The sequence below is a fragment of the Carya illinoinensis genome, chromosome 9 (assembly GCF_018687715.1).
Source record: "Carya illinoinensis cultivar Pawnee chromosome 9, C.illinoinensisPawnee_v1, whole genome shotgun sequence".
In the NCBI taxonomy this organism is placed as follows: Eukaryota; Viridiplantae; Streptophyta; class Magnoliopsida; order Fagales; family Juglandaceae; genus Carya; species Carya illinoinensis.
The window spans coordinates 13,350,496-13,376,468 of NC_056760.1; the positions used below are offsets into that span (position 1 = coordinate 13,350,496).

The window sequence follows — 25,973 nt, forward strand, 5'->3', positions numbered from 1 at the left end:
CGAGCCCGACGTCATTAACTGTTGTGCCTTCCTGCCACGAAAAAATGCCAGGACTCACAAAACTAACTTGAGGGGAAGCCTCCTCGAAGACGGCGATTGGGGATTGGGGTATCCCACTAGACGGACTTACTAGAGGAAGATAAGGATGCTGAAGACCCATCCTCACTCAGCATCTTGAGGTCCTCACGAGAGACACCCTTGGGGACGATGGGCTCAAGATCAGCCACCTTGCCATCAGAAGTCATGGCACCAGAGCGTGAGGGACACGGGTGGGTCACCCTCTTTTGACCATAGGCGATCCACAATATCATGTGCATGACAATTATTCCTGCAAGCAACAAATTGTGAGCTTCATTTATTGTGTACACTACTTATTTTATTGTTTACACTACCTTATATATATATATATGGTGACATTTACCCTCCAATAAATTATCTTCAGTTTGGTTCGAATTGTCTATATAAATTAAAGAGGTTGTTTGTAAATTTCTTTTTAGGATCGAATTTTGTATTATATGTTTCGGCTGGAACCGACTTGTACTATCTATATGTTTATAAGGAGTATATCGTAAATATTTAAAGAGGTAGGTAGGAGGAAATAATGTTCCTAATCCTAAGCATGTTATTTCAATCCTTATGAATATAATAATTCAAATATGTATATAGAAATTTTATAAAGACATTACCTAAACGTAAACTCCGACTCGAGATAAGGACAGATGAGAGAAATAAAAACTGACGACAAGTTGGATGGGGGAAATAAGAACACAGACCTTTTCTGACAAAGAAGGAGAAAGATGAGTGAAATTTGAAAGTGGCAGCTTCTTTGGTAATGCCCAGGAAATTTCATGAGAGTTTAATTACACAGTGACAATGACCCACTCAAACCTTCTCGATCCACTTCGTTAATATAAAGCTCTCTACCCACATGTCTCTCTGCACTCAATAACTCCTGACCCTTCTTCCTTCAAAGAAGCTACCAAGATTTCAATCTCTTCCATGGCCATCCCAAATGTCTCATCCTCCTCCTCCCCTTCTTCTTCCCATCAATGGAATCATGATGTTTTCCTTAGTTTCAGAGGGGAAGATACCCGCAATACCTTTACCGGTCATCTATATAACGCTCTCATTATAAAGGGGATCAACACCTTGAGAGATGATGTGGATCTTCAGAAGGGAGACGAAATCTCCCTAGCACTTTTGGAAGCCATCGAACAATCTAAGATTTCCATCATCATCTTCTCTAAGAACTATGCCACTTCCACATGGTGTTTAGATGAACTCGTCAAGATTCTCGAGTGTCAGAAATCGATTGGCCAAATGGTTCAACCCATTTTCTACGATGTGGATCCTTCAAATGTGCGGAAACAGTTAGGAGAAGTGATGGATATGCATGGAAAGAAATTCAAAGATGATATACAAAGGGTGTTGAGGTGGAAGGTGGCTCTCAAAGAGGCAGCCAATTTGTCTGGTTGGCATTTGAACAATGGGTACGCTTTTAGTTTTTTTTAATGCAAGCATTGATATCAAATACATGAGGTGTAATCAAATAGGTCTCTCTCCTCTTTTTCATTTCTCTCTGATTTTATGGTAATTGCACTTAATCGGTTCCAATTCCTTCTTTTTGCTTTACTTTTGATTTCTTAATTCCTCTATATTTGTGGCACTAAAGAAAGCCTTGATCAGATTCTTCTTAATTAGCAATTTCTAGATTGATCTTGAAATGCTTTTGATATGTAACAGTATGATTTCTAGATTGTCCTGTTTGAATGGCATGCAGGCATGAGTCCGATTTTATCCAGCGCATTGTAGAAGAGATATCAAGTATATTAATGAAGCGCACATTTTTAGATGTTGCGAAGAACCCAGTCGGATTAGATTCTCACATAAAGGCCATGAGTGAGTTGTTGAGTGTTGGAAATGATGATGTTCGCATGGTTGGAATCCATGGAATTGGTGGAATAGGTAAAACCACGATTGCAAAAGCTGTATACAACTACTTTGCTCATCAATTTCAAAGTTGCAGCTTTCTTGCTGACGTCCGAGAAACTACAAACCAGTCCAGCCTTGTTCAATTACAAGAAACACTTCTATTTGAGACCTTGGGCATGAATACCAACTTAAAGGTGGGAAGTGTGGATAGAGGAATTACTATAATAAAGGAGAGGCTCTGCCATAAGAAGGTTCTTTTAGTTCTTGATGATGTCAATGAGGTGGAACAACTTGATAAATTAGCAAGAGATAAGAATTGGTTTGGTCCAGGAAGTAGAATCATTATTACAACTAGAGATCAACGTGTTCTAGATTACCATGGCCAGGTAGAAAGAAAATACGAGGTCCAAGAACTAAGTGATGCTAATGCTCTTCAACTTCTTAGTTGGAATGTATTCAAGAAATCTTATCCTGAAGAAGGGTATGAGGAGCTCACGGATCGTGTGGTTCAGTATGCCAAAGGCCTTCCCTTGGTTCTAGTGGTGCTGGCACCTCTCCTATGTGGTGGAAGCAAACTTGTATGGGAAAGCATAATACATAAATTACAAAGTAGTCTTAATAAAAAGATATACGAAATACTTAAGATAAGTTTTGATGCACTGGAGGACAATGAGAAGGCTATCTTCCTTGATATTGCGTGTTTCTTTAAGGGAGAAAACAAAGATGATGTAACAAAATTTTTGGAAGCAAGCAATTTTCATGCAGTTCATGGAATACAAGTTCTCATTGAAAGATCTTTGGTGAATGTCGGCAACAAATTGCAGATGCATGACGTGATACAATTGATGGGTAGGAATATTGTTCATCAAGAATCTCCCAACGAGCCAGGAAAGCGAAGCCGATTATGGTCTCATGATGATATTCTCCGTGTTCTTATGGAAAACAAGGTAAGAGCACTTTAGTCCACTTGTTCTATCAATTTTATCATTTTGTCATTTTTCTTCTATCAATGGATTCCTAATATTTTTCAGTCCACTTGTCGTATGATTTATTAGGGAACTTATAATGCAATTCAAGGTGTAAAGCTAGATTTGTTCGAGAAAAAAGATATTTTGCTGAATCCTAGAGCCTTTACAAGAATGAAAAGTCTTAGATTGCTTGTAATCCGTCATGCACACTTTTCAAAGAGTCCTAAAAGTTTGTCTAATGAGCTAAGATGGCTTGATTGGCCTGGATACCCGTCACCATCTCTGCCGTCCAATTTTCATCCTCGAAAACTTGTTATACTCAACGTGTGTCACAGTAAAATCAGGCAATTCGAAGGAATAAAGGTAAATATCTTTTCTCTTTTTTGGATTTTAAAATAAGAATTCGGATGTGTGGATCGTTTTTTTTTTTTCAATTTACTTGTAAAAAAGAAATTAGATGGGTAATTCTTGGAAGCTGATACATTGGTCCTTTCACCTTTATTTTCCAGGTTTGTCTAAATTTGACAAAAATAAATTTTTGTTACTGTGAATACTTGACGTGCATCCCTGATGTCTCAATGATGGCAAATCTTGAGAGTTTGGATGTTCATGGCTGTTGCAATTTAGTTGAGGTTCATCAATCTGTTGGATTTTTAAACAAACTGTCTCGATTGGATGTTATAAAATGCTCTAAACTTAGACGCCTTCCTAACCTGAAGTTGCCACGTCTTCAATATCTAGGACTTTATGGGTGCACAAGTCTTGAGGAATTTCCAAATATTGTTGGAGAAATTCCTCTTTTAGGTTACATTTTGATTTGTGAAAGTCCCATCCAAGAACTGCCTTCATCAGTTGAATATCTCACTGGGCTTGAAAGGATAACAATAACTTCATGCCAGAACCTTAGAGATCTCCCTATAAGCATATCTAAGTTGCCACGTCTCAAGTCTCTTCTTCTTGAGTGTTGCACAAACCTTGGAAGGTTTCCAAAATCGTCATCTTCATCATCATCATCATCATCATCATCAAGCTTGGGCTGGCTGGCTTCGTCAAAGAGGAACAAAGCTCAAGATATGAGCCTCTCTGTTGGGTTTCCAGCTTTGGAAACATTGAAAATCTCTTACTGTAATCTAGTAGAAGTTGATTTCCTTAAAAGTCTTCATTGTCTTTCCACGTTTGAAGTATTAAATCTATCAGGAAACAATTTCATTAGCCTCCCAGCATCATGTATCACTAGATTTACCCATTTGCAATCCCTTGTATTGGAGTATAGCAAGGGGCTTGGACAAATGAATGCAAGTAGTGGTGACAAATCCTTCATCGATAATTTAACGATGACGATTCCTATATTATACAGATTCTGTGGAAAAATGATGACTACAATTAAAATTAGTGGAGGGGAGTTACCAGAATGGTTTCGGTATCAAACTAGAGAGAATGAAATGTGTTTCCGAGTGCCTCCACCTAAAAATGCCAAGTTAGCAGGTTTGGTTATTGGTATTGTTTTGAAACGGGAAGCTTTTGAGCCGTTGTCGACCCATTCTCACATCAATTTGAGCGTCTCTATCAACAGTCGATTGGCTCCTATGGCCTACCCCTTCTCTGGTGGATTACGGGAATCAGATGAAGTGTGGCTGTTGTGTTTTCCACGTGGTGCCTTAAAGTGGTCGGATGAGACCAGTGAAGGGGATCACTTTGGAGTTTCAATTCAATTTCATGTAATCCCAGGCTCAAGAGTACTGGACGTGAATAAAAGATTGGGGGTTCATTTTGTATTTGAGCAAAACGACAACATGGATGATGTTCCAAAAGTGATCCAGCATTACTGTTCTCCTAACAATGAGAACAAGATGGGTAACTCTACAATTAGTCTGTCGTCTCTACAACGCTACACACAGGTGAGGTGGATTTTTTATTTATTTATTTTTTCAAAACGTTGCGTTTTACTCCCCAAGTTCTGCCTGCCATCTAAAAGGTGTGTTTTAATTTGAAAATTTCTCTAGGCCCTTATTCGAAAATTTGAACAGCTGCCCCCCCTAACCCCAACACCCATCGTGTGTGCTCTACCGCACCGCGCCGCGTGTCTTCCTCCATGTTCTTTCTGGACTGACAACAAAAGAACACGGAACACGGAGGAAGCCATGGAGGAAGACACACAGCGCGGTCCAGAGAGAACACGGAGGAAGAGACGCCGACGACCTGATCTTTATTCGCCAGTTACCAGATTGAAAATGGACTCAGATTGTGTAGCCCAGTTTTCTCTCTCTCAAGGTATTGTCTAAAATCTCTTTTCGTTAGCTTTTGCTTCAAAGATTTGTTCTTTTCTAAAAACTATGCCCCCAAAGATGATGTCTTTTAGAAACTCATGCTAGGTTTATAGGTAAAATCGATATTTTTTATATCTGTGAAATTGTTCTTGCACTACAAAAAAAGGCAAAATTAGCGGCGTTTATATACGTGGCGTTTGTTTATGCGCCGGTAGATATATAAAATTACCGGCGCTTAATGTTTCCGCTGGTAAATTATTGAGATTCCCGACATTTAAATTGTTACGCCGGTACTAATATATAGCTTTGGCGGCGTTTATAACAACGCCGCCAATATAGTAATTATGCGCCGGGAAGGTAATAGTTTCCCGGCATTTATATTGTTACGCCGGTAATAATATAGATTGTTTGTGGCGTTTAAATAAATGCCACTAATTTATTGATTATATGCCGTTATATTAACCGTGTTTGCCGATGTTTATAATATTACGCCGATGATAATATATAGCGTTAGCGGCGTTTCATAAAACGCCGACAATTAATAAAGTTTGCGTTGGTAAAATGTTGAATTTTTTGGCATTTATATCGTTTGAACAAATGCCGGCTATTGATTAATTTTACGCTAGTACATAAGTAGTTTTCCAGCGTTTATAGTGTTACGCTGGTAATAATTATATAGCATTGGCAGCGTTTACAAAATGCCAAAAATTGATCAATGAAACACCGGTAATTGATAAATGCACCGGCGTCTATATTGTTACGTCGATAAGAATATATAACATCAGTAATAAAAGCTATTATAAATTTATTGGTAGTAAAATAAATAATAATAAAAATTTATTTAAATGATATGAAAATATCTACAAAATCTTAATTAGTTGAATATCTGAAATGCCCTACCAGTAAATTCCATATATTGCATTCCAATTCTGAAGGGAGGGAGTTTAAATAGAACTATAGAATAGTAAGACTATTCATCCGAGTTTCGGACCGGGTACCCGGATATGCCCAACCCGAAAACTGAATTTCAAACTTAGACCAGGTCCGGTCCGGCCCGGCTAATCCGGGTTATGACCTGAGTTGAAACTCGAATGAATTCGAATTCTTTAAAACCGGGAATCCAGGTTTTGCACTGAACCCGGATTTTCTCTTTTTTCTTTGTCTTTTTTTAATAAATAGAAAAGCCTATATATTATAAAATTTTTGCATAATAATAAAAATATATCAAAACAGAAAACTTTATGTAAAAAATAACTAAAGTTAGAAACTAATTACCATTTTAACTAAATGCATGCAAAAGAAAATATATACAATATTCAACACAATATAATTCACTACATTATTTTGTATTTATACATTGCTTTATAAAATAAAAAATTATAATATATGAATCATTTTGATTTTGGAGACATTGTTTTGATCATGATCCTCTCGGGTTTGGCAGTAGACTTTGGTTTCATCAGGTGGAGAGCTGGAATCTTCAAGTTTTGGGTCCTCTTCATTTGGATTTGCTACACTCATGGAATTCTCAAATCTCCAATCTACAAAGAATTCAAAATATCTCTGCTAAAAATATATATACATGTACATAATTGATAAAGTGACCAATAAGCAAACTGCAGTACAGAAATTGATCTTTTTTTTTTTTTTTTTTTTGATAACAACTCTCATTCATTCATAACATAGAGTCATCTAGAGAATTACAAGCTGGCCTCATGCCAAACAATTTGGGAAATACACTCGGGAATTGATTCCCACCAAACTGTTAAATCCTCTACAAATCTTGCTAATTTTGCTAGACCATCAGCTGCTGCATTGTGCACTCTGCCGGCATGTTGGAATGTCACCTTTGGTAGCTGTTTAGAGAGGCTGAGTATGGAATAGATCAGGTTACCATGGGGAGACATGGACTCCTCCTCTGCTGTTAAGGCTCTTACACTGAGCATTGAGTCTGTTTCCACAATCAACTCGCCAATGCCCAACGGGATACACAGCTGTAGCCCCCTCAGGATGGCAAGAAGCTCCACTTCCATAGGGTCAGAGAACTCAGGTTCTTTTTTACACGCAGCCAGAATTACCTTTCCTTTTTCATCTCTCAAAATAACTCCCACACCTGAGGTACAGCATCCCTGAAACATAGCCCCATCCGTGTTGATTTTTAGAGCTCCTATAGGGGGGTTTCCACCTCATATCCCTTACCATGTTCTGTTTAGTGCTGGCTTGAGCTTCTCGAGACTCCTTAAACAAAGACATGGCATGATCCACAAACTGTTGTGGGTGCTGAACCTGCTCTTCAAAGTAAAAAAGGTTCCTTCTATACCAAAAGGACCAGGCCATAAGAAAAAACTTCTCAAGATCTCTTGGCTGCCCTTCCTTTGTCACTCTCATGGCTATCTCCATAAACCCCTGCTGGTTTCCTCCCCGAAATAAAAAACCAAACAAAGACTTCCATAAGGGTAAAATGGATGGGCAATATATCAGTGCATGACTTGTGTCTTCCCTTTCCTCATGGCAGAACTTGCAGGTATCTTCAGAAACAACCTTCCTGACCCTCAGGTTTTGCAAGGTGGGCAGTCCATGCTTGCATGCTCTCCAAGAGAAGACTCTAACCCTGTGTGGTATTGGCATTGACCATAACTGCTTCCAGAATCCCCGCAGTGCCTGATAGTTTGAGCAACCCCCTTCTACCCTATGGTTCTTTATAGCCCAGAACAGCCTATAAGCACTCCTCACTGTGTATTCTCCTGAGTTTTCATAGTGCCATATGAGCTTATCCTCTCTAGGTGAAGGTCCTAGGGGAATCCTCAGAACATCAGAAGCTTCTCTTGGAGGGAGAGTTCTCCTAACTATCTCAGCATCCCACCAACCTGTCTCCCCATCAATCAATTGTGCAACACGTTGACAACTGCTTCTACTTTCTTGATATAGGCCTAAAGGGGTTTGACTCTGTCCTGGTAGCCAGATATCAGTCCAGATATTTATGGACTCCCCATCCCCTACTCGCCACCTGCATCCCTTCACCATTAGTCTTGTAGCTTCCCATATCCCTCTCCATGCATATGATGGGGCATTTCCCAACTGTGCGTACTGGATGCATGAATTGGGGAAGTACTTGGACTTGTAGATTCTATGGAGGAGAGAAGACTTTTCATTCATTATCCTCCATGCTTGCTTAGCTAATAGGGCCATATTGAAACTATGCAGGTCCTTAAACCCCATTCCCCCATCTTGCTTAGGAGCACACATTTTTGTCCAGCTCACCCACCTGATTTTGTTTTCCTCCCTCCTTTGGCCCCACCAAAACTTTGCCATCATATTCTCTAGCTCTTTACACAAACTTTCAGGTAACTTGAAGCAACTCATAGAGTATGAAGGGATTGATAGTGCTACTGCTTTAATTAGTATTTCCTTCCCCCCTTGTGAGAGTAGCCTCTCCTTCCATCCTTGAAGCTTCTTCCAAACCCTGCTCTTGATATTTGCAAAGGCCCTTTTCTTTGATCTTCCTACCACTGATGGGAGGCCAAGGTACTTTTCATACTTCTGAGCCTGCTGTATCCCCCAAGATGCCATAATTTCCTGCTGCAATTGGGGGTTAACATTGGTGCTAAAAACCATTGCTGTCTTCTCTTTATTAACTTTCTGACCCGATGCCAGTTCATACTCCTTTAGAAGTTGGTGGATATGTGCATTAGTTTGCAAAGTGGCCCTGCAAAAAAACAAACTATCATCTGCAAAGAGGAGGTTGTTGATCCTTGGGCTGCCTCTACAGATTTTTACTCCTTCCACCAGCTTGTTCTCCTCTGCTTGTCTTAGCATAGCTATCAACCCTTTAGTGCACAGAAGAAAGAGATAAGGGGAGAGGGGATCCCCTTGCCTCAGACCTCTCGAGGGCTTGATAGGGCCCTTTGGACTACCATTCACAATAATAGAGTATGTAACAGTCTGCACACAGCACATTACAAGCTTTCTCCACCTTTCATTGAACCCCATCTTGCCCATTATATTATCTAGGAATCCCCACTCCACTCTATCGTATGCTTTGCTCATATCCAATTTGAGTGACATATACCCTTTCTTCCCTTTCCTTTTCTGTCTTAAGTAATGGACCAATTCATAAGCAACTAGAACATTGTCTGTAATTAGTCTCCCGGGTACAAAGGCTGATTGAGACAAGGATATAACCTGAGGCAGGACTTATTTTAGCCTATTGGAGAGGACTTTGGATATAAGCTTGTAGGCAACATTGCACAGACTGATTGGTCTGTATTCTGCTACTGTTTCTGGTTTATCCTTCTTAGGAATTAAAACAATGTGTGTGTGGTTAAGTTCAGCTGGGAAGACCCCTTCATTTAGTACTTTCAGCACAGCCTCGGTGACATCCTTTCCTACCACAGTCCAGTACTTTTGGTAAAATAAAGGGGGCATGCCATCAGGTCCAGGGGCTTTGGATGGTTCCATCTGGTTTAGAGCCTGAAACACTTCTTCTTCTGAATACTGCTGCATCAGAACCTCATTCATTCCTTCAGTTACACAAGCCTGCAGATTATCTAGGAATCCCACTTGTTCTTGATGGCCTGAAGATGTGAAAATGGTTTGAAATTAATCCATGATGATTTGATCCCTTTCTTCTCCCTCCTGCCAGGTATTATTGCTATCTCTTACTCCTTTAATATAATTTCTTTTCTGTCTTTGAGAAGCTTTTCTATGAAAAAACCTTGTGTTCTTGTCCCCCTCCTTTAACCATAATGCCTTCGATCTCTGCCTCCACATGATTTCATCTCTTTCCAACCAAGTTTGCACCTCAGCCTTTGCTTGCTTGTGCTCTTCTATTCTCAGGCATCTTGGATCAGTTTGGTACAGCAGGTTCATCTTGTCTCGGGCCTTAGCAATATGTCTCTTCACGTGACCAAAGCTGCTCTTATTCCACTGCTGGAGCCTCTCCCCACAGCCCTTTATCTTCTTCATAAGTGAAGAGATGTCCTTGTCCCCTCCCTCTAGGTTCCAAGTAGAAGACACCACCTGCTTGCATCCTTCTGTCTCAGTCCACATGGCCTCAAACCTGAATCCAGGTCCTCTACTACTCAGATTGGGATCGACTTGGGGTTTCAATATAACAGCAAGGTGGTCCGAGTAGGCAATTGGCAGATGAACAACATGCCACATAGCAAATTTGGAGCTCCACTCTTGATTAGCACAAAATCTATCTAGCCTTTCTGACACACTGTGTTCTTCCTGCCTCCCATTCCACCATGTGAATTGAGGTCCACAGAACCCCAGATCCAATAACCTGCACTCAACCAGCATGTCACTAAAATCCTCCATCTGCCACTCAGGTCTGCTTCTTCCTCCCCTCTTCTCCCCCATATGCAAAATTTCATTAAAATCCCCCATTACAAGCCAAGCACAACCTGCTGGTACCATTAGGGACTTTATTAATGACCATGTTTCATGTCTTCTTGCAGCTTCTGGGTGACCATACACTCCAGTCAAGTACCAGACAGCTTCCCCTTCCCCTTGCAATTTAATTTCAGCATGGATATGAGACTTTGAATATTGGGTAATCTTAAGATCAATACTGTTTTTCCATAAGAGAGCAATGCCTCCCCCTCCTCTGTCATTACTCACTGCTAAACAGTTTGGAAAACCTAAGATATACTTAATTTTCTCCATTCTAGTAACACTCAATCTTGTCTCTTGTAGAAACAGGATTGTGGGATCTTCCCTTCGAGTCAAGTCTCGAAGTGCTCGAACTCCCCGTGGGTTCCCAAGCCCACGTGAGTTCCAACTGATGAGTCTCATTGATCTTGGTGGGGCTGTAAACCAGCCTCCACCATGTTTGTGTGTTCATTGCTTTCAGGCCCCTCATTCTCAATCTTTATTTTTTTGTTCTTACCATGGTTTGCAGAGGATGCTGCAATTCTTTTACTTCTCTTTAAAATTGGACTTTTGGCTCTCTTTTTGCTGTATGATACCCCTGATGGGTTTCCTCCCAATCCTGGTGAAAAGTTCTCAGTTTTCAGATTTCTTTCTTGTCTTCTCCATGTAGGATCCTTCTTTGGTTGATTCAGTGCTTTTAGTTGGTCAGACAGGAAACTCTCAATGGAATGAATCTGTGTAACTAAGTCAGTTGAGATCTCCGTACCAGTTATCCCATGTTGTACTGCCTCTTTAGCTGTCAGTGGAGTGTGTGCTATTCCTGTAGGCCTTGTCTGCTCATCGAGCCCCCTTTCTAGTTTTTCATGGGGTACATTTGGAGGGTTTAGTGGAGGAACTCCTTTTCCCGCCAGCTTTTGTGTACCAACTTGTCTAGGGAAGTTTCCTTGCCTAGTCAACCTCTCTGCTCCCTGAAATGGTACGGAATTACTCCTAAAGTCAAGAGCAAACTATGAGGCTAAACTATGAGGAAGTTATCACAGCTTGGCCCAGCCAACGTTCTCCATGGACGACAGGAACATGACCGAAGCTCAATCCTGACAACTGTTGGCGGAACATCATGGTAATCTCTCTCTCTCTCTCACACACACACACACACCATTTTCAGGTCCTACTCATTGAACAACTAATAGTTTACACTTTTTAATTTAGATGACATATTTCATTAACTGGATGAGTCATCTCATGTAGCAGACTTCTTGCATAGATTTGAAGCCAACCATCATGAATTTGTACAAGGTACCATAGTTTTTCAAAAAACAGAAAAGAAAAATGAACTAAGCTGCAGATCACATCTTATATATCATGGATATATATGAGCAGAAGATAGATGGGGTTAGGTTTTTGACAAAATCCACATGCCAAGGGAAGGACAGGATCTATAATCAGTTAAAAGGCATGATCATATATATAATGGAACTTAGTTTAATAATCCACTATGCATATGTACTGACACTAAGCTCCACACCATACCGAAAATATCCATATATAGATGTTGCTTCTCAGTAGGTTGTTTAGTTAGTTTTAATTAGGGTCAGATTGATTTATAGGAAAGTCTTGGTATTGATATATGCATATGTCTGACTGAAATATATATCCATAGTGGGATATTTTAATTTTAATTAAACTTCGTATCATATGTTCAAACTTCTTTTTCATACCTGTAGTTTCCCCCTTTGAAGGAAGGATTGAAAAGGAACCAAACAAACTGGACATTTGCTCCAATGTTACTTCTGAAATGGACCTCTCAAGAGACAACAAAAGAAGCCAATAAACAAGGAAAAACTCCATGTTCCAAAAAGTAGAAGCAAGAAATAACAGAAAGCAGAAGCATTTTGTGTTCTTGAAATCAAATATTCTATGAATAGCCATTACACGCATTAAAACATCTGAAAGAACAAGCTCGCACTCTGTTAGCACCCAATAAATTATCTTCAGTTTGGTTCGAATTGTCTATATAAATTAAAGAGGCTGTTTGTGAATTTCTTTTTAGGATCGAATTTTGTATTATATGTTTCAGCTGGAACCGACTTGTACTATCTATATGTTTATAAGGAGAATATCGTAAATATTTAAAGAGATAGGTAGGAGGAAATAATGTTCCTAATCCTAAGCATGTTATTTCAATCCTTATGAATATAATAATTCATATATGTATATAGAAATTTTATAAAGATATTACCTAAACGTAAACTCCGACTCGAGATAAGTGCAAGTTTGACTTGACTCTTTTCTGATAAAAATTATAGGAAATGTAACGAACGGTATTCAAAAAGAAAAGACATGTGGGTAATCCCTAAAAAATCCTCCATGATTCTTCTCAAGGTCATTTCATTTTTCCGAGCAAATAGAGAGAAATCTATAAAAAGGAAAAGCAAGTACTGTTGTGAACTTTGTTGGATCCTTCGGTGAAAGACAGACACAGATGGGACAGATAAAGACTGAGGACAAGTTTTTCTACAATGCCACGGGTATAACGGACGTGTGAATCAAAGTTTAGCTTCAAGTGATAACGTGTGGGTCCCGAACGACTTTGATTTCCATGCTTCCTTGTCTACTTGCGCCATACGTTGATAGAGAGATGTTACTGATCGTTAGACATCATATACTTTATTTATTTTAATATCATTTTTTTTTTCTTTCATTCTTATTAAACTAATTAAATTATTTTATTTATTATCTATATACTAAATAAAACAACAGGTTGTGAGCTTTTCATTTTGGTACGATAATAAAATATCTTACTTCATGAATTATTTTAATTTTTCTAAATTTTTAAATAAAACATAAGAAATAATTTAATATTTTTAAATTTCAAAATAAATATAATATTAAAAAATAATATTTCAATAATATTTATTTAACTTTCATCGTATCACATTTCATTTTATTTCAATTCACTATCTAAATCTTTCCTATTGTGTACACTTTATATTGTTTACACTACTTATACAATTGAGATAAAAATGGAATGAAATGTAGTGAACGGTAGTAAAAAGGAGAAGACGTGTGGGTACTCGCTAAAACCATGGATTCTTCTCAGCAAGTGTTGGATCCTTTGGACAAGGACAGATGGGAGAAATAAAGACTGACGACAATTTAGATGGGGGAAATAAAGAAGGAAGAAATAAGAACACATACCTTTTCATCCAAAGAAGAAGAAAGATGGGAGAAATTTGAAAGTAGCAGCTTCTTTGGTAATGCCCAGAAAATTTCATGAGAGTTTAATTACACAGTGATAGTGATCCACTCAAACCATCTCGATCCACTTCGTTAATATAAAGCTCTCTACCCACATGTCTCTCTAAACTCAGTAACTCTTGACCCTTCTTCCTTCAAAGAAGCTACCAAGATTTCAATCTCTTCTATGGCCATCCCAATTGTCTCATCCTCCTCCTTCCCTTCTTCTTCCCATCAATGGAATCATGATGTTTTCCTTAGTTTCAGAGGGGAAGATACCCGCAATACCTTTAACGGTCATCTATATAACGCTCTCATTATAAAGGGGATCAACACCTTCAAAGATGATGTGGATCTTCAAAAGGGAGACGAAATCTCCCCAGCACTTTTGGAAGCCATCGAACAATCTAAGTTTTCCATCATCGTCTTCTCTAAGAACTATGCCACTTCCACATGGTGTTTAGATGAACTCGTCAAGATTCTCGAGTGTCAAAAATCGATTGGCCAAATGGTTCAACCCATTTTCTATGATGTGGATCCTTCAGATATGCGGAAACAGTTAGGAGAAGTGATGGATATGCATGAAAAGAAATTCAAAGATGATATACAAAGGGTGTTGAGGTGGAAGGTGGCTCTCAAAGAGGCAGCCAATTTGTCTGGTTGGCATTTGAACAATGGGTATGCTTTTAGTTTTTTTTAATGCAAGCATTGATATCAAATACATGAGGTGTAACCAAATAGGTCTCTCTCCCCTTTTTCATTTCTCTCTAATTCTATGGTAACTGCACTTAATCGGTTCCAATTCCTTCTTGCTGCTTTACTTTTCATTTCTTAATTCCTCTATATTTGTGGCACTAAAGAAAGCCTTGATCAGATTCTTCTTAATTAGCAATTTCTAGATTGATCCTAAAATGCTTTTGATATGTAATAGTATGATTTCTAGATTGTCCTGTTTGAATGGCATGTAGGCATGAGTCCGATTTTATCCAGCGCATTGTAGAAGAGACATCAAGTATATTAATGAAGCGCACATTTTTAGATGTTGCGAAGAACCCAGTCGGATTAGATTCTCACATAAAGGCCATGAGTGAGTTGTTGAGTGTTGGGAATGATGACGTTCGCATGGTTGGAATCCATGGAATTGGTGGAATAGGTAAAACCACGATTGCAAAAGCTGTATACAACTCCTTTGCTCATCAATTTCAAAGTTGCAGCTTTCTTGCTGACGTCTGGGAAACTACAAACCAGTCCAACCTTGTTCAATTACAAGAAACACTTCTATTTGAGACCTTGGGCATGAATACCAACTTAAAGGTGGGAAGTGTGGATAGAGGAATTACTATAATAAAGGAGAGGCTCTGCCATAAGAAGGTTCTTTTAGTTCTTGATGATGTCAATGAGGTGGAACAACTTGATAAATTAGCAAGAGATAAGAATTGGTTTGGTCTAGGAAGTAGAATCATTATTACAACTAGAGATCAACATGTTCTAGATTACCATGGCCAAGTAGAAAGAAAATACGAGGTCCAAGAACTAAGTGATGCTGATGCTCTTCAACTTCTTAGTTGGAATGTATTCAAGAAATCTTATCCTGAAGAAGGGTATGAGGAGCTCACGGATCATGTGGTTCAGTACGCCAAGGGCCTTCCCTTGGTTCTAGTGGTGCTGGCGCCTCTCCTATGTGGTGGAAGCAAACTTGTATGGGAAAGCATAATACTACAAAGTAGTCTTAATAAAAAGATATACGAAAGACTTAAGATAAGTTTTGATGCACTAGAGGACAATGAGAAGGCTATCTTCCTTGATATTGCGTGCTTCTTTAAGGGAGAAAACAAAGATGATGTAACAAAAGTTTTGGAAGCAAGCAATTTTCATGCAGTTCATGGAATACAAGTTCTCATTGAAAGATCTTTGGTGAATGTTGGATACGGGAACAAATTGCATATGCATGATGTGATACAATTGATGGGTAGGAATATTGTTCATCAAGAATCTCCCAACGAGCTAGGAAAGCGAAGCCGATTATGGTCTCATGAGGATATTCTTCGTGTTCTTATGGAAAACACGGTAAGAGCACTTTAGTCCACTTGTTCTATCAATTTTATCATTTTATCTTTTTTCTTCTATCAATTGAGTCCTAATATTTTTTCCTCCACTTGTTCTATGATTTATTAGGGAACTTATAATGCAATTCAAGGCATAAAGCTAGATTTGTTCGGGCAAAAAGATATTTTGCTGAATCCTAGTGCGTTTACAAGAATGAAAAGGCTTAGATTGCTTATAATCCGTCATGCACGCTTTTCAGAGAGTCCTAAAAGTTTGTCTAATGAGCTAATATTGCTTGATTGGGATGGATACCCGTCACCATCTCTGTCATCCAATTTTCTTCCTCAGAAACTTGTCACTCTCAACATGCATCACAGTAAAATCAAGCAATTCAAAGGAATAAAGGTAAATATCTTCTCTCTTTTCTAGATTTTAAAATAAGAATTCATATGTCTAGATCAATTTTTCTTTTTAAAAAATTAACTTGTAAAAAAGAAATTATATTGGTAATTCTTGGAAGCTGATACAATATTATTCCTTTGACCTTTATTTTTCCAGGTTTGTGAAAATTTGAGAAAAATAAATTTTTGTTTCTGTAAATACTTGACGTGCATCCCTGATGTCTCAATGATGGCAAATCTTGAGAGTTTGAATGTTGAGGGCTGTTGCAATTTAGTTGAGGTTCATCGATCTGTTGGAAATTTAAACGAACTGTCTTTTTTGGATGTTACATATTGCTCTAAACTTAGACGCCTTCCTAACCTGAAGTTGCCACGTCTTCAATACCTAGAACTTGAAGAGTGCACAAGTTTTGAGAAATTTCTAAATATTGTTGGAGAAATTCCTCTTTTAAGTTTCATTTCTATTGATAACAGTCCCATTCAAGAACTACCTTTATCAGTTGAATATCTCATTGGGCTCGAAGTTATATCAATAGTGTCATGCAAGAACCTTAGAGATCTCCCTCGAAGCATTTGTAAGTTGCCACGTCTCAAGAATCTTTGGATTTCGCGTTGCACAAACCTTGGAAGGTTTCCAAAATCGTCGTCATCATCATCAACAAATTTGGGTTGGCTGGCTTCGTCAAAGAGGAACAAAACTCAAGATATGAGCCTCTCTGTTGGGTGGTTTCCAGCTTTGAAATGATTGAGCATCTCTTACTGTAATCTAGCAGAAGTTGATTTCCTCAAGAGTCTTCATTGCCTTTCCACGCTAGAAGAATTACATCTATCAGGAAACAATTTCATTAGCCTCCCTGCATCATGTATCACTAGATTTACCCATTTGCAATCCCTTGTATTGAATGATTGCAAGGGGCTTTGACAAAAGAATGCAAGTAGTGGTGGCAAATCCTTCATCGATAATTTAACGATGATGATTCCTATATTATACAGATCTTGTGGAAAAATGATAACTACAATTAAAATTAGAGGAGGGGAGTTACCAGAATGGTTTCGGCATCAAACTAGGGAGAATGAGATGTGTTTCCGAGTGCCTCCACCTAAAAATGCCAAGTTAGCAGGTTTGGTTGTCGGTATTGTTTTGAAACGTCGAGAAGGTTCTCAGCCGGGGCCCCTTTATTACCTCAATTTGAAGTTCTCTATCATTAATAATGGTCGTCAATTAGCTCCCGTAGCCTACCCCCTCTCTCGTGGATATAGACTGGAATCAGATGGAGTACTATGGCTGTTGTGTCTTCCACGTGGTGCCCTCAAGTGGTGGGATGAGATCACCAATGAAAGGGATCACTTTGGTGTTTCATTTCAATGTGATGTATTCCCAAGCACAGTAGTAGACAAGGATAAATGTAATAATAGATTGGGAGTTCATTTTGTATTCGAGCAAGACGACAACATGGATGATAATGATGATGATGATCCAAGAGTGGTCCAACATTACTATTCTCCTAACAATAAGAACAAGATAGTCTTGGAGAACGATAATTGTTGCAAACCACAGCAACAGCTAGCAGAAGAACAGGCACTGACACATTGTGGAGGACCCGGTTATATATTTGATTCTTGAAATATTATTTTTTTTAAGAATTTAAAAAAATTGAATTATTTTTGTATTTTGTTTAAAAATTTAAAAAAAAATTGTAATTACTATATAAAAGTTTACTTTTGTTTTCTTAAACGAGTGAATTTTATCACTTGGGGGCTTTTAAAAAACATTCATTAAGCTTTTTTTTGTTTTTTGTTTTTTTTTTTTTTTGACATATCAGTGTTGGAATCTTATGATTGGTTGTCTTTACACTTCATTTTGGTTGCTTTATTATTAACTTATTTTGTGATGAGATTGATATATTGTGTAACCACTTTTTTTAAGAAATTCATTTTACACCTCTTTTGAAGGTTCTTCAAGGTAAACTATCCTCAATTAAGAGTAATGTTATGTATAAGTATTAAGTATGCAAGTTTTTCACATTAAAAAAAAAAAAAAAAAAAAAAAAAAAAAAAAAAAGGTATGCAAGTTTGATACAAAATTTTTTATAAAAAATAAATAAATCTCACAAAAAAATAGACTTATCTTTTTACATTTTTATATGCTAAGATCTACCATTTTATAAAAGATACGCACGTGAAAGGCTTTTTTTTTATTTTTAGAAGAAGAGGACGATACCTTAGTTTTATTGATAATCATCACTTATGGCGAAGGAAAATCGTGATTATACAAACAAATACCTAGTGATTACAAATAATAATAATAATAATAATAACCTAAAATTGTCAATCACAATACAAGATACCCATAAAACCAAAGGCCACAATAATTCAAAAGAAAAAGAACCAACCCTAAATAAAAGACCATAACTGAAAAACCTGCAAGAAAACCAAGAATTTGCATGCAAAGTAATAATAGTAAACAAATAAAAGCAAATGCAACTTACCAGGCCACTACAAGATACACAAATACGGGAGACCAATTATGTCCATGTGAAGAAGGCCTCTTAACTTGCTAGGCAGCCTATCTTGATCACCATACCAAGTCATATTTAGGCCATCACCTCCCACACGCGAAAGACTTGTATAATATTACGTCATCCAAAATACCTTTCACATCCGTCAATTACAACTTCACTAACTCTACCTGAACTCATTTTTCACACGACTTGTTTGAGTAACTAACAGCTTTGCTGAATACTTGGAAACTTTCATGTAAAGAAAATTGCATAATTCAGAGGAAGTTCAAAATTCAAGTTTTTGTAATTTCATTTATTTATGTACTGCTCAAATAACATACATTTCAACACACCTAGCTTTTTTTTTTTTTTTTGATATATAGGAAAACAAACATTTCATTAAAATATAAGAGTTTACAGACATTTATCAAGCCAAATGGCTTGAGAAAGAAAGTCTGGAAAACAATCAAACCACATTGTGGTACACTCAACATTCCACGCAAAATGAGCAAGCTTATGAGCTACCCCATTTCCTTCTCTGTAAACATGCTGTATTTAGCATTCGGTGTACAAAGTCTGAACCTCTTTAATCTCACGCACCAGGTCCTTCAACAAAGCAGAACATTCAATTTCTGCATTCAGCACCTTCACCGCCATCAAACAATCTGACTCCACTACAAGCTTATTAATTCCCATACCCACACACATTTGTAAGGCATGAAATATAGCCAGTAGTTCAATCGCTTCTGCATTAATCCCTTCATCTTCAAGCTTGGTAGCTGCCCATAGAACTTCTCCCTTATCATCTCGAAGCACCATCCCCACCCCAGCCTTGTGGATATCCTTGAAAACTGCCCCATCAACATTAACTTTTAACCAATCTGTGAGAGGTGGCTTCCATTCATAAAAAGCTCTAACCATAGGTCGTGGGAGCAGGTGTATTTCCTTGTAGGAATTGTACACAGCTAAAGCATTATCAACAACCTGCTGCACCTCAACAATTTTCTGCTCATGCACCATGTGGTTCCTTCTCCACCAAAAGCCCCAAGCAAGGCAAAACATGAAAGAAAATTCCCCTTCATTACCCTGCTCAACTACCTTCATAGCTACCTACAGAACACTAAGATTTCGATCCAAAGATTGCATGATAGGCACATAAGAATGCCATATAGAGAGGATAGCCGAGCAATAAAAAAGAGCATGTGCAGTATTTTCGGCCTCTTCCCTGCAGAAACCGCACAAAACATCGGTTAAGACATGTCTTTTGTGTAAGGCTTGTTTTGAAGGTAGTCCCTCTTTGCAAGCCCTCCATGCAAATTAATTTTATTAGGGACTTGCATTTTCCACAAAGCCTTACAGAATTTCCTCAATTGGTTTGAGTTTGAGCATTCTCCAATGGTACCATTTTTCCTCTCCATAATCAGCCGATAACAACTCCTTACAGTAAACTTTCCACTCCTCTCTTGAGCCCAAATCCACTGATCTAGTTGGTTACTAGTATAGAGAGGCACCTTCAAAATGTCAGCCACTAGGTTTGGATTGAACAGAGCCCTTAGTTGTGTCACATTCCACCCTCCAGTTTGAGTATCAATCAATCTATCCACAAAGGCTTCTTGAAAATCAACGCTAAGGTTAGTATGTTCCTGCATCAAAGCTTGGTGGCCAGGGATCCAGGGATCTTTCCACAGTCTTGCTATTTTCCCATCCCCAATATTCCATGCACAGCCTTGTTTCAGTACCTTCGTAGCTTCAAAAATGCCTCGCCATGCAAAAGATGGTGTTCTTCCTAGTCCAACTTCAAGTAGAGAACCATGAGGAAATTATCGAGCTTTGTAAATTTTATGCAACAGAGAATTCGGTTCCTTCAATATGTGCCAACTTTGTTTTGCTAACAAAGCCAAATTAAAAGTATGTAGAGATTTAAAACCCAAGCCTCCCTGCCCCTTCGAATCACACAGCTTCTGCCAACTAAGCCAATGTATCTTCCTTTCCTCCTTCCTCTACCCCCACCAAAAATTAGCCATCATTGCCTCCAACTCATTAAAAAAAACCAGTAGGTAACAAGAAACAACTCAAAGAATAGGTTGGAATAGACATGGCAACTACTTTGATCAGAATTTCTCTCCCCCCTTGTGATAATAATTTCTCCTTCCAATACTGTAATTTTTTCCATACTCTTTGCTTGATATCAGAAAACGCCTTGGATTTCGATCTTCCAACAGCAGGAGGTAGTTTGAGGTACTTCTCGTACTGTTGAGCCCCTTGAACTCCCCATATCTGCATTAACTCATTCTTTTGTGCACTAGAGACATTGCCTGAAAAAACCATGGCTGTTTTTTCCTTATTAATTTTTTGTCCCGAGGCCAGCTCATATCTCTCCAATAAGGCTTGGATCTTCCTATTTTCCCCCACATCTACTTTACAAAATATTACTGAATCATCAGTAAACAATAGATGGTTTATTACAGGAGCACCTCTACATATTTTGATTCCGAGAATATCCTGATCTAGAGCAGCAACTTTAAGTAAAGAAATAAGCCCTTCTGTACATAGCAAGAACAGATAAGGGGACAATGGGTCCCCTTGTCTTAAGCCCCTACTTGGAACTATGTTGCCTTTAGGTTCCCCATTCACCAAGACTGAAAAAGTAGCTATTTTTACAGAGCACATAATCAAACTAACCAATTTGTTGTCAAAGCCCATGGTACTCATCACCTTCTCTAGAAAGTCTCACTCCACCTGGTCATAGGCTTTACTCATATCAAGTTTAAGGGACATATAGCCTTTCTTACCCTTCTTCTTCCTTTTCAAATAGTGAATTAACTCATATGCCACAAGCACATTATCAGTAATTAATCAACCCAGCACAAAAGCACATTGGGAATCCGAGATAATGCTAGGTAAGATACGCTTCATTCTATTGGCAATCACTTTCGAAATCAATTTGTAGACCACATTACACAAACTAATGGGTCTAAAATCTTAAACTTTCACTGGATTATTCTTCTTGGGAATTAATGTTATAAAGGTGTGATTTAAAGAAGATGGGAAGGAAACAATGTTTAAAGCATCTAAAACAGCATGAGTTACAGAGTTACCAAAAAGATGCCAATACTTCTCGAAAAACAAAGGAACCATACCATCTGAGCCAAGGGCTTTTGCTGGATCCATCTGTTTCAGAGCCTCCTGAACTTTAGCCTCTGTATACCTTTTGGAGAAGTCTTCATTCATAGCATTAGACACCCTTCCTGCAAGTGCTACCAAAAAATCCATGGGACCTCTCTGATCTACAGTTGTAAACATCTGCTGAAAATACTCAGTGATCAACCCATCCCTCAACTCCCCTTCCTGCCACACCCCCTCATCATTAAGTAATTTCCCAATAGAATTCTTCTTCCTTCTAAGAGAAGCTTTTGTGTGGAAAAACATGGAATTTTGATCTCCCTCCCTAAGCCAAAGTGCCTTGGACCTCTGCCACCACATGACTTCATCTAGCACTAACCACTTCTGAATATCTTCCCTGATAGCCTACTGTTCAACCATTCTTAAGCTCATCAGATCCATTTCTTGCAATTGCCATAATCGGAGCTTAGCTTGTGTGAGTTTCTTTTGCACATGACCAAAACTAGTATGATTCCAAGCTTGTAGTCTTTTCCCACAATTTGATATCTTCCTCATCAAATCATCCATAGAGTTGCGGTATGTGGCCCCCCTCCATGTATCTTCAACAATATTATCACAACCTGTCTCCCCAAGCCACATGGCTTCAAAGAGCAATCATTCACAAAGAGCAATCATTCACAACCTGTCGAAATGCCAGCATCTGCCTTTCAGGCCTATCTCGGCCACCCCATCTCTCATGCTAATAGAGGATTTCGTTAAAATCCCCAAACACCAACCAAGCCTCATCCGCCTGTCTACATAAAAAGCGAATCAAATCCCATGTCATGTGCTTATCCCATCCACCGTAACACACGCATCAATATGGTATTTCGAATAGTTCAAAATAGTTAAATTAATGTCCCTTCCCCACAACAGTGCAATACCCCCACTCCTTCCTTCACTACTCACTGCCAAACAATTACTAAATCCAAGCTTAAATTTACAAGAATCAAAATCACGCACCTGTAACCTGGTTTCCTGAAGAAACACAATATCAGGAGCTTCCTTCTTGATGAGATCGCAAAGGGTCCGAATGCCGCGTGGGTTCCCAAGCCCACGGACATTCCAACTTAGGAGTTTCATGGCTCTCGGCGATGCTGATCGTCAGCCACTGCCGATATGAAACTTTGAGTCTCTGCAGTTCCTTCTGTCGTAACACGTCTATCATGCCGTCGCTTTGAGGTTCTGCCTGTATCCTCATCATCTACGATCTGCACCTTTCACTTACGGGTTGAAAATGCCCGCTGAGAGTTATCTGAACCTGGAGAAGCAGTGCAATTGATAATGGACATACGTTTCCACTTGGCTCCTTTCAAAACATCAGGTCGCTTTCATCCCGTTAGGTCCAGGCCCTTGTGCTGAGCTAGCATGGGCCTACCTTCAATTTGTGATTCATCTCTTTCGAGCCTTGTTAACGTATCCTGCCAGCCCATTAGAGCGAATGCTTGATCCAAATCACTTCTCACCCCTTTCGCACTCGCTTGATGTTTAAATGTAACGTCTGTGTTCATCTCAACCACCAAATTATTGGCTTCGAGAATCATGGAATTAAGATCATCTAACGTCTGCATGTTTTCCATCTCCTCATGCACTGAATTCAAATTCTGACCCATCCCCTCATCAATTACTGGCATAACACAAGCATCTATTTCCTTCATTGATGCCAAATCACTCAATCCGCAATTAAGGGGATTTGAGGATGGCAACAGATTCGTAAGATCAGGAGTCCCATCCTTATTCGTCAGCTGTTGAGTCTTCACCACTTCCTCCACTGTAACCTCCGTAGTATCACCGAGATTATTGCCAATTTCCTTAGCAGAATCTGCTGTGCCTGAGCCAGACGCCTTTGAGACCACCTTCGAAGACTAGGGCTACCTGCATGCAGCCAACTCCCATAGGGGAAACCCTCCTTCTCAAACTTCTCTTGGCAAGACTTCCATAGTTTGCATTCCATGTGAGTATGGCCTAAGCAGCCACAACAGTAAAAAAAATTAGGGAGCTGTTCATAGGAAAATCAGACCCAAACAGGATCAACAGAACCCATATTAAGCATCTTCCCACGTAACAATGGCTTCGTAACATCAAGTTTAATCCGAACCCGCATGAATTCCCCCCACGCCATCTCGCCCTCATCAATATCAACTTCCTCCACTTTGCCTAAAGTGCCACCAATCAAATAACCAATATAATCAGATCTGGCAATTAAAGGAAGATCATGCAAAAGCACCCAAAAGAGAGCCTCAGTAAGTTGTATCTATTGGACCTGTTTGTGCCCTTCAACCTCTTTAACCAGCACTAGTTGCTTATCAAACGACCAAGGGCCATCACGTATAACCCTATCCTTATCACATATATCTTCAAACTCTATCAACATGATGACAGGGCTTAATTCTTTGAACTGAATTTTCCTTATCGGTCTCCATGCTTTCTTCATTGTCATCTTAAAAGCTTCCCGATTGTAATGACGATCGGTTAGTAGTTTGACCAACAAACAATTACCACCACTAAGAGCAGCCGCTTCCAGTTTATGGGCCTCCACCGCAACCTCCTCACTTTCCGTCTCCGTCAGAGACAGTCTCTTGTACATCTCCTCTAACCCCTCGTCCATGTGGATCCTGCACTACTCTACCACCCACCTCCAGGTTGCAAAACCAAGAAATATCTTGTACAGCGACAGAAGAAAGCCTCTACAGAGGAAACTCAACACACCTAGCTAGTATAGTACTTACATGGCATAATTTTATTTGAAATATAAATTTTAAAATTTGAATCCTACAAATCAAGTCTTACCATTTAAGTAACCAATTTTGGACACTTGTCATCTGTGAACCATGATTTAATGAATTGCTGGTGTTGTGGTAAATGGATGGGACCATGTTGTCTCTTTGAGATAGAACTACCATGACTCACTCTAGTGGTTTGTTTTGCTATAATATATATGGTGACTAACTTAAAATGGAGATGGATTAGATTTTTGCATGCAAAATGTTTACCTTATTGAGTGTATGACTGCATAAGTTATTTCATTCTGATTCTATTAAACTAACAGTTAACGAGAGAACTGGTTTCTTATTAAAACTCCTACTTTGATGGAAGTGTAATTGTAGTTGAAGGAAATTGGCCCTCTCTCTACACTATAAATATATATATGTAAGATTGTATTCAAAATTCAAAAAATGCTAAGTTAGAGAAATTGTTTCCTGGTGTTTACGTTATTTTCATATCTAGAATATAGGAGTTGTGGCTTTGGATTCCAAATGTTCTTTATACATATTTTAATTTAGTGAGAATCATGATAGTCAAGATCCCAAACTTATTTTACAATATTATGTGGATTGTTTTACATGTATTTCACTAATCATAACTTTGGCACGAAGCTTTGAAGATGAGAATTTATGATTTCCATCACCTTTACAATTGAGTTCATGGCCTCCCCTGCACTTCTCATATCAGCCTACAACATAAAAATATCTCTTGGTAAATGTATCATTGGTGTAAGGCACAAAGTAAGAGGATGTTTTGTTCAACTTAGGAATCTATAAATGAACAAGAATAAAGGAATTTCTATCATTCACACACTGAGCCACAAACATATATACATGCATACTTGAAACAAATAATGTACACCAAGGTGAGAAGAGGCCATCTCTGCACACTTTTGAAACGCTCCACAAATCTCAAACATTCCTTTTTGGGATCCCTTTCGTTGTCAAGGCCAAGGGCATGGCCATGGCAAAAACCTTGCCCCTGGCGTCACAAGCACCATAGGGGGCCTCAGATGATGGGGTTTTGGGTAAGAAAACTTATTTGCAGGCGTTGGCACAACAGGAAACTTGTTCTTTCAAGCTGCCGATGCGGTATTCGGTTGATGTAAATGTTGCACCAGGTTTTATTTTCTCTGAAATGGAGATGAAAAAGGTTGCAGTGAATTTCCGTTATGCTCTGGTTCTAAAGTTTGCTTATATTAGGCCACCGATATAAAAGATTCGGTTCCATATTATTAAATCTTGGGATTTGTTAGAGGTTCCAATGACCAGCTTCATGGACGATCATCATGTGCTCTTTCAATTGCAATTCGAACGT

The 25,973-nt window shown here is 38.7% G+C and overlaps 2 protein-coding genes and 1 long non-coding RNA gene across 5 annotated transcripts; all 3 read left to right on the forward strand.

Moving 5' to 3' along the window:
• Positions 1–830: 830 nt before the first annotated feature.
• On the forward strand, positions 831–5,303 carry LOC122275498 (TMV resistance protein N-like). Its single transcript, XM_043084589.1, has 5 exons — positions 831–1,490; positions 1,781–2,879; positions 2,988–3,263; positions 3,410–4,798; positions 4,904–5,303. Exons 1-5 carry the CDS (start codon positions 1,000–1,002, stop codon positions 5,180–5,182), a joined length of 3,534 nt encoding a protein of 1,177 aa, XP_042940523.1. The 5' UTR covers positions 831–999; the 3' UTR covers positions 5,183–5,303.
• Positions 5,304–6,482: 1,179 nt separating this feature from the next.
• On the forward strand, positions 6,483–12,727 carry LOC122275568. The gene is made up of 2 exons (XR_006228593.1): positions 6,483–11,663; positions 12,268–12,727. It is a non-coding gene; the product is annotated as an uncharacterized LOC122275568 (long non-coding RNA).
• Positions 12,728–13,716: 989 nt separating this feature from the next.
• LOC122275171 (disease resistance protein RUN1-like) lies at positions 13,717–17,010 on the forward strand. 3 transcript variants are annotated; one of them, XM_043084141.1, is made up of 4 exons: positions 13,717–14,458; positions 14,749–15,847; positions 15,956–16,231; positions 16,385–17,010. In XM_043084141.1, the coding sequence occupies exons 1-4, from the start codon at positions 13,968–13,970 to the stop codon at positions 16,970–16,972; spliced, it is 2,454 nt and encodes an 817-aa protein (XP_042940075.1). In that variant the 5' UTR covers positions 13,717–13,967; the 3' UTR covers positions 16,973–17,010. The 3 variants fall into 3 exon arrangements, with proteins under 3 accessions (XP_042940075.1, XP_042940076.1, XP_042940077.1); XM_043084142.1 differs by having other exon boundaries at positions 16,764–17,010; XM_043084143.1 differs by having other exon boundaries at positions 16,702–16,882.
• The last annotated feature ends 8,963 nt before the right edge of the window (positions 17,011–25,973 follow it).

Bases quoted from the DNA above. Each gene is read 5' to 3' on its own strand.
- LOC122275498 (XM_043084589.1), top strand. From the start codon at position 1,000: ATGGCCATCCCAAATGTCTCATCCTCCTCCTCCCCTTCTTCTTCCCAT. The intron at 1,491-1,780 runs GTACGCTTTTAG...AATGGCATGCAG, and splicing joins GGTTGGCATTTGAACAATGG to GCATGAGTCCGATTTTATCC. The intron at 3,264-3,409 runs GTAAATATCTTT...TTTATTTTCCAG, and splicing joins GGCAATTCGAAGGAATAAAG to GTTTGTCTAAATTTGACAAA.
- LOC122275171 (XM_043084141.1), top strand. From the start codon at position 13,968: ATGGCCATCCCAATTGTCTCATCCTCCTCCTTCCCTTCTTCTTCCCAT. The intron at 14,459-14,748 runs GTATGCTTTTAG...AATGGCATGTAG, and splicing joins GGTTGGCATTTGAACAATGG to GCATGAGTCCGATTTTATCC. The intron at 16,232-16,384 runs GTAAATATCTTC...TTATTTTTCCAG, and splicing joins AGCAATTCAAAGGAATAAAG to GTTTGTGAAAATTTGAGAAA.